The sequence below is a fragment of the Scylla paramamosain genome, chromosome 15 (genome assembly GCF_035594125.1).
Source record: "Scylla paramamosain isolate STU-SP2022 chromosome 15, ASM3559412v1, whole genome shotgun sequence".
Taxonomy (NCBI): Eukaryota; Metazoa; Arthropoda; class Malacostraca; order Decapoda; family Portunidae; genus Scylla; species Scylla paramamosain.
Genome location: NC_087165.1, coordinates 16,805,605 through 16,815,116, shown reverse-complemented (window position 1 = coordinate 16,815,116; position 9,512 = coordinate 16,805,605). Strand labels below are relative to the sequence as shown.

General features: G+C 38.2%; 1 protein-coding gene across 1 annotated transcript; it reads left to right on the top strand.

Annotated features, from left to right (window-relative positions):
• The first annotated feature begins 7,632 nt into the window (after positions 1-7,632).
• Positions 7,633-9,179, top strand: LOC135107244 (uncharacterized protein DDB_G0287625-like). Its single transcript, XM_064016903.1, has 2 exons — positions 7,633-7,783; positions 7,873-9,179. Exons 1-2 carry the CDS (start codon positions 7,633-7,635, stop codon positions 8,916-8,918), a joined length of 1,197 nt encoding a protein of 398 aa, XP_063872973.1. The 3' UTR covers positions 8,919-9,179.
• Positions 9,180-9,512: the final 333 nt, after the last annotated feature.

The following is a 9,512-nucleotide window of genomic DNA, read 5'->3' as shown; positions in this document are numbered from 1 at the left end:
TACCTCTGAAAGTGCAGATTAAAGAGATAAATCATTGACATCATTCAACGAGAAATCATATTAAGAAAACTGTTTTCAATGAAAATATTTACTTAAAATACTTTTGTTCTTCAGTTTAATGCGGTATGGGTACTGACTGAAGTGAGCTAAAGTCCAGATTCAGCGTTGTACTTTAAAAGAGGCAAAGGAAAAAAAATGTTTTATCCGATAGTACTGCTACGCAGCGGCAGCCATCACTGATCGGTCCCATAAGTGGTGAAGAGAAAATATAGTAATATCAGGAGAGTATGCATGTATACACTGTTGATGAAAATTAACCATGTATGTGGTGGGTTCAGCGACCATCACATATGTTGCTCGTTGCCAACATAATGCGCACGGCTACTTCACTCGAGACACAACCTAATAAAGGGGCCAAACAAATGTATTCGCCACAGAGAGCTCCGGCAAACGTCCCAGCCACCATGAGAGCCTCAGCTCTGATCGGAGCCCACTGGGGCTTCCTCACGCTACTGCCATTGCTTCCGCTTCAGGTGAATAAGTCAGCTTCTTTTGTACTATGAATCGCTTTTTATACTGTATATTAGGAAATTGATACAACCTTAAAGATTGAATTAATATAGATAAATATAGATGTCGCCATTTTTTTCTGCCTTTTTTTTTTATTTTTATTTTTAGTGTCTTTTTGAACTAATTTTTAACTAATTTTTAATTGAGATATTCGGCAGTTTCCCGTGCTTTTTTGGCAACTGCTGATATTTCATTTATAGTCCTATTTATTTATTTTTATTTTTTTTTCAAACCTCGAAATGGATTAACAGTGAATAATCCACCTCCACCAGCTGTTAAGTGATATATTTTTATTTATTTATCTGTTTCATTGAACGGTGAAAAAAAAAAAAATATTGAGGACCTTCATATGACTGCCTATTTTTTTTTTTTTTTTTTTTTTACTAAAATATGTATGATCCTACGGTAACTAGATTTATTCCAGATCAGTTTGTTCATATAACTAACGGTGCTTAGGTTCATATGTCTATAAAATTACATATGGAACCTTAGGAAATTCTCTTTAGGAAATACAACAATTTGATAATTCCTCATGATTCCTTCAAGTCATGAAAAAAAAGTCAATATAGTATTATCATATTTTGACACGTAATGTTTCTCTCACTTCTCTCTCTCTCTCTCTCTCTCTCTCTCTCTCTCTCTCTCTCTCTCTCTCTCTCTCTCTCTCTCTCTCTCTCTCTCTCTCTCTCTCTCTCTCTCTCTCTCTCTCTCTCTCTCTCTCTCTCTCTCTCTCTCTCTCTCTCTCTCTCTCTCTCTCTCTCTCTCATCTCATCTCATATTTGTATATCTATTTCCCTTCCAAGCCCTATTAATTTTAAACTTGATTTTATGGGTGGAATCCCATGACATTAGTACCAAAATTGTTACTATCCAGACCATTTATTAGAGCAGTACCCCTATACAAGTTGCCCAGTCACTCTTATGTAAATCTTTATCTCTTTTTTTTTTTTTTGTAGATATCTACGATCGTTGCTGATGAAGGTCAGAGGAGGGTCGGTGTCAGTGTACAGAGCGCCAGATTTAGCGCGTGTGAGACAGCAGGAGGAAGCTGCAACAAATATCCAGGTTGCCTTCAATTCAGTCTCAATCTGAAATGTCCTCAAAACTTACCGTATTGTTGTGTGTCTCGTCCAACTACACCAAACCACAGAGAAAATAAGATGGTCGAGCTGACTGATGAAACAAGAGAAGGGAGTACAACGCGCCGAAAATCTGTTATAGGCGGGAAAGGACGGAAAAGGTTGATAAAGAAAGCATTTGTCACGTTCCGCAAAAACTTTCTAAAGGATAGTAATGGCAAGCGAAAGAAAGCGGAGAAAACTGATAAAACAAATGAACATTCAAACAAAGAATATACTACCACTATGAATCATAAAATGAAAAGGGACCACCTGATGCAAAACACTATTAAAGGAAAACACCGAATAACCAAAGAAATATATGGCATTAACAAAAATGCAAAAGGAAAAAGGAAGACAGGGAAGAATAAAAAGAAAACCGGTGAACGAAATTATTCTCACTCGAAGAACAAAAGAATAAACAAGAAAGGTAAAGTAAAAAAAAAAGATTATAAGCTGAAGAAAACAAACAAGAAGAAATATACAGGCAAAAATACAAAACGAAAAAGGAAGACAGCGGAGATTAAAAAGAAAACGGAAGAACGAAATAATCCTCGCTCGAAAAACAAGAGGATGAACGAAAAAAATGAAAAGATCAAAAGGAGAGATTCTATGCTAAAGAAAACAAACAAGAAAAAACATCCAGGCAAAAGAGTCAAACAGAAAAAGCAGGCAAAGACAAGAAGGAAAATTGACAATAAACAAAACATATATAAAAGAAAAGGGACGAAAGAGAAATCCATGAGAAATAATCCGAAAAAAATTACGTTAATGCTCAAAGAAAAAGGAAATGAAAAAATAAAAGAAAGTAAAGGTAGGTTTGTTAAGAAAGAAGGGAAGAAGAAAAAAACAAAGAATGAGGAAAAAGGTATGCAAGAACTAAGGGAAAGTTCAATAGATATTGAAAAGGAACAAAAGAATGATAACAAGAAAGGCGAAAAGAAACAGAAATCTAACTTAAAATTCAAAGAACGTGGAAGAAAGAAAAAACGTAAACATACATTAAAGAAGAAAGACCACAATATTAAAGAACAACACGTACAGAGAAAGCAAGGCGCGGATAAGAACAAAGAGGGCGAGGAGAGACTGCCCAGTAACAATCAAAAGCTAGAAAATGGGAAAGACAAGAACAAGGACGGATGGGAAAGTCAACATATGAAGTGGAAAAAGTGTTCTCCAAAGATGAAGAAGTGTCTCAATGCTGGTGGAAGATGCAAGAAATGGGGAAAATGCAAAACGAAAGTCATTCCCAAGAAGTGCGGGAAGAGCAAGACTTGCGAGTGTTGCCTCAAAGGAGGTAAATGTGAATGTGACCCCCTTTTGTGCCTATTATCATATACTTTTTTTTTCAGATTCTACCTCAAAATCTCTTTCGTTATGTTGGTATGTGAATTGGGGAGAGAGTAGTAATAATGACGGAATGCCTTACAGAAGCATCCAATGAATTTACCACATCGTTCATTGAGTCTCCGAACTGGGCGCCATGGATATTTTTTGCTTAGAGAGAAATATAAGGAATTTGTACTCCACTGAGGGTTCAGTTATATTAGGAATTACACGATGAACACAACATTTCCATTTACTTATTAGTAGGATTCAGTATTCATCACCTGTCCCTCTTCTCAAATATTTCTGCATTTTTCTCGACAATATCCAATGAACTCTAATTGAAGTCGCTGATGTTTACGTGATTCTGATGATTCTTTAACAAGGATAATACATCATCAATGAGAAAAGTTACACAAAAAAAACAACTAAACATCTTTGTGGCCTTTGAAAAGTCTTTATGACACCGTGTTTATGATCTTCCGCGAAACTTTTCTATGTTTGCTCTCTCCCTTTATGTGTTGCTGTCAGAAGACATGAATTTTAGCCGAGGAGAAAGACTGCACGGAGCTTTTTGGATTTATATAATAAGGTCAGTAGTTACACATCTGCAGAACTTCCAGCATCGGCAGAACTTCTAGTGTGTCCTACTTCAGCTCATACTGTCTCTGCCCACAACTCGTTTTCTGACTCTAGGAATCTTATTTTAAAACCATTTGGGTTTTTAGAAAGACCACGTATTTACGAAGACCACAGAGATGATATGTTGGATTCTCACGTTATTTTCCCATAATGATAGCGCAGAATCCTTGCTAAATTATTACTACAACCACGAAAATATTCATAAAAATCCCAGTAATTCTCACTAGAGACTGTTGAAAGTAGACAAGATAAGACCCCATAACATTTATCATTACAAACATAGGAAGGACTACTGACAAGATTGATCGTAATGCCTCGAACATCTCATACACGCTAAAATCTTAAAAAGACACTGAACAGAAATAGCATACTTACACGATATAGCAATGACGTCATTTTATATATATATATATATATATATATATATATATATATATATATATATATATATATATATATATATATATATATATATATATATATATATATATATATATATATATATATATATATATATATATATATATATATATATATATATATATATATATATATATATATATATATATATATATATATATATATATATAATATTATGTTATGAGAGAGAGAGAGAGAGAGAGAGAGAGAGAGAGAGAGAGAGAGAGAGAGAGAGAGAGAGAGAGAGAGAGAGAGAGAGAGAGAGAGAGAGAGAGAGAGAGAGAGAGAGAGAGAGAGAGAGAGATTAACCTTTCTGTTGTTCATTTCTATGTCCTAATTGTAGCAGGGATTATGTTCTGTTCTTCTTTACTGCCAACCGATAGGACCACAACTATGTATTTTTTTATTATGTGTATATTCAGTAACTAGAGAATCCATTGCACTCATATGTTTCTTGTTAGGTTTTTATTTTATTTACTTATTTGTTTACTACTACTACTACTACTACTACTACTACTACTACTACTACTACTACTACTACTATTACTACTACTACTACTACTACTACTACTACTACTACTACTACTACTACTGTTACTGCTACTGCTACTACTACTACTGCTACTGCTACTACTACTACTAGTACTACTACTACTACTGCTATTACTGCTACTACTACTATTATTATTGTTATTATCATTATCATCATCATTATCATCATTATTATTGTTATTATTATTATTATTATTATTATTATTATTATTATTATTATTATTATTATTATTATTATTATATTTTATTTCATTTCTTTATTATTATTATCATTATTATTATTATTATTATTATTATTATTATTATTATTATTATTATTATTATTATTATTATATTTTATTTTATTTCTTTATTATTATTATCATTATTATTATTATTATTATTATTAATATTATTATTATTATTATTATTATTAGTGTGTGTGTGTGTGTGTGTGTGTGTGTGTGTGTGTGTGTGTGTGTGTCTTTGTGTGTTCCGCGTAATCTTACATACCTTCAAGTAAAACACTCTGCACATCATCATGTTCAACACAACAATATCTTATAATCTTTCGGGAAAACAGCACATCTACTCTATCACAGTAATAGAAATAAATAAATAAAAACAAATAGATAGATGAATAAAAAAAATATGTTTCTTACATGCTACGAAAAGCTACTCTTACTAAATTGATACCTAATGTGAAACTTTACCGTTCTAACTTATGACAGTATGCTCAGATGAAATTCGTTTTCAAAACCACTCAAAATAATTCATTTCAGCGACCACCGATTCTTTGCTCGTCACATTAATAAATACTGATCTAAGCGCTACTTATACATGAATTATTCCAGGTGTACCTTAGCTTATTAGTCGACTCATAATAATCAACAAACTTTAAGAGGATTTTTATCACTCATGACTGTCCCTCTATTGCATTTAAGCAACATATTTTAGTGGATATTACGCAAGATGCAAAAGCTATGATGACGTTACTATAGTAGTGGTAAATTAAATAAGTCTTGCCTTTTCACGATATATAATAAAGTATGAGAGATCAGAATGTGTGCACAGACCAGTATTGGACCGACAACTGAAATTTGATTAAGTGACGTTTTCAGAGAACGGCCAGAGATGCGCAAAGAATGAACAAGAATAGGGAAGATTGGCACATTGTAATAACTAAAAATTCATATTAAGTATGACCGTAAAGAATTACTCATATTTCATTATTATCATTCATTCACAGGCTGTAAATCTAGTACCACTAAAAAATGTAAAAAGAAAAGAGGCAAGTGCAAGAAGAAGTGCCATAAGACCGAAAAGAAAATCAAGAAAGGTTGCCGCTCTAACAAATGCCAGTGTTGTGCCAAGTGCCCCAAAACGTGTTTGTATGGACGCGGACACTGTGTGCCCAAGAAGAAACACTGCCACGGGTACATCGTCGGAAAGTGTGAATACAAGGCATGCCTCTGTTGTGTTAATGGTGAGTCATGAAATTAATGCAGAAATCTTTCTACCCCCTTCGCTCACCTAACCATCTCTCTCTCTCTCTCTCTCTCTCTCTCTCTCTCTCTCTCTCTCTCTCTCTCTCTCTCTCTCTCTCTCTCTCTCTCTCTCTCTCTCTCTCTCGTAACGAATCACCACTGCCATCATTATGCGCTGCACCACCACAGTCATCATTACGTGCTGTGCCCACCGCTAGTTGTTGGTCGTTGTAGTATGATTCGAGGGGGCCCAACCTCCTGCTGTGTCCTTCAGTGTACTCGTAGTCCCTGACTCCCTGGTGTCCCTTACCCTACATGATTAGAGAGTTTTATGGGTGATGGAATCCCATCTGTTGTAGTTTCGTCGCTATATCTAATACAGAGTGTAAATACAGACTTGACTCGCCTCTGAGGTAAACCGCCCTCGGAATGGCCAATTGGAGAAGTCAGGCTCGATTTGCAACCTATGCGTGCAGTTCGAATTATCAATCAGCTTTCATGAGTACAGACCTTAGTACTTCCGTTTCCGTATTATAGTATTAATTATGTCAGTAATAACCAATGTGATTACCCAATTGTGTTTTTTCGCAGATGTAAAGACATCAACAAAACAACCAACGACAACAAAACGGCCAACAACAACAGCAGGACCCTCGACAACAGCAGGACCCACGACAACAGCAGGACCGACAGCAACAGCAGGACCCACGACGACAGCAGGACCCACGACGACAGCAGGACCCACGACAACAGCAGGACCGACAACAACAGCAGGACCCACGACGACAGCAGGACCGACAACAACAGCAGGACCCACGACAACAGCAGGACCCACGACAACAGCAGGTCCTACGACAACAGCAGGACCGACAACAACAGCAGGACCCACGACAACAGCAGGACCCACGACAACAGCAGGTCCTACGACAACAGCAGGACCGACAACAACAGCAGGACCAACGACAACAGCAGGACCGACAACAACAGCAGGACCGACAACAACAGCAGGACCGACGACAACAGCAGGACCGACAACAACAGCAGGACCGACAACAACAGCAGGACCGACAACAACAGCAGGACCGACAACAACAGCAGGACCGACAACAACAGCAGGACCGACGACAACAGCAGGACCGACAACAACAGCAGGACCGACGACAACAGCAGGACCGACAACAACAGCAGGACCGACAACAACAGCAGGACCGACAACAACAGCAGGACCGACGACAACAGCAGGACCGACAACAACAGCAGGACCGACAACAACAGCAGGACCGACAACAACAGCAGGACCCACGACAACAGCAGGTCCTACGACAACAGCAGGACCGACAACAACAGCAGGACCCACGACAACAGCAGCACCAACAACAACTAGCTCTCTCTTGGATCAATTGACAGCTCTCATCAATCAGATCAATACATTATCAGGCGTCCTAGATGACATTGCAGCAACAATAACTGATATTGTAAATCTCCTTGGAGGAAGTGGTAAGAAGCGAAGGAAAAAGAGGGCAGTTTCCGCAGACGTCATGGTGATTGAAACTCTTGTCGATAATTTAAAGACAGCAGTTTTAAATGGCATGATAACTGAAATAGTTTCACTCACAAGTGAGCTTCGAACCAGGATTGCCTCCCTCGGCACTATTAATGATGATGACCGCAGTGTGTTGAAAGATATCGGTAATCGTTTGGTAGAAACTGGAAATTTGATCGCACCTATATCCAAGAATCTGCAAACTCAAGCCGAGGAAATCAGAAATAAACTGCAGGACATGGGTACAACAGATCTGCCCACTCTCCCCGTCGAGCAAACCACCATAACGCTGCCCATGATCTTTATTACCTCTGCAGGAACATCAACTACAACAAGTGTGACAACACCGACAACAACACCATTAATATCAACAACAACTGCACCGGCAGCATCAACAACAGCAGCACCGATAACAACAATAGCACCGACATCAACAACACCGACAACAACAGCAGCACAGACAACATTAGCAACATCGACAACAACAGCAGCACCGACAACAACAGCAGCACCGACAACAACAGCAGCACCGACAACAGCAGTAGCACCGACAACAACAGCAGCACCGACAACAACAGCAGCACCGACAACAACAGCAGCACCGACAACAACAGCAGCACCGACAACAACAGCAGCACCGACAACAACAGCAGCACCGACAACAGCAGCAGCACCGACAACAGCAGCAGCACCGACAACAACAGCAGCACCGACAACAGCAGCAGCACCGACAACAGCAGCAGCACCGACAACAACAGCAGCACCGACAACAGCAGCAGCACCGACAACAACAGCAGCACCGACAACAGCAGCACCGACAACAGCAGCAGCACCGACAACAACAGCAGCACCGACAACAACAGCAGCACCGACAACAACAGCAGCACCGACAACAACAGCAGCACCGACAACAGCAGCACCGACAACAACAGCAGCACCGACAACAACAGCAGCACCGACAACAACAGCAGCACCGACAACAACAGCAGCACCGACAACAACAGCAGCACCGACAACAGCAGCACCGACAACAGCAGCAGCACCGACAACAACAGCAGCACCGACAACAACAGCAGCACCGACAACAACAGCAGCACCGACAACAACAGCAGCACCGACAACAACAGCAGCACCAACAACAACAGCAGCACCAACAACAGCAGCACAGACAACAACAGCAGCAACAACAACAGCAGGAGGATAAACTTTAAAATTTTATTACTACAATGTTTCTTTAGTAAGCAACGTGAACCGCAACACCCACGCCATCATTGTTACTAATGCAGTTGCAATCATTGCCACCAACAGCAGCAAAAGTAACTGCAACAACAACAATAACAACAACAACAACAACAACAACAACAACAACACTAGTAGCACCAACAACAACAATGCATGAATGATTACAGTGGCACCAACAGTTATAACGAAGGCAAGAAATCGAAAGATAACGAAAACCAAAGAAAAAAAAATAAGACGAATCTTAGTCTATTGCCTAAAAAAATCATGTGATCAATACTAAGAAAAGATTATATATATATATATATATATATATATATATATATATATATATATATATATATATATATATATATATATATATATATATATATATATATATATATAATCAACAGAAATGCCCTCTAATCCGTGAAATAATGATGACGCTACAATTGCTTCTCTGTTGACAGTGACAACGTTTCCAAGATGCTGACTAATGAAAGGGATGGTTGTAAACTAAAGACAAAGAATCGACACTCTAAATGTTTTCTATCTGCCTTGATCTTAATAAAGCACTGTAACACGTTGTAAGACAAACACAGGATGAAATAGCTATTACATAAGTTCAATCTTATGTATTTGATTTTAAAATTA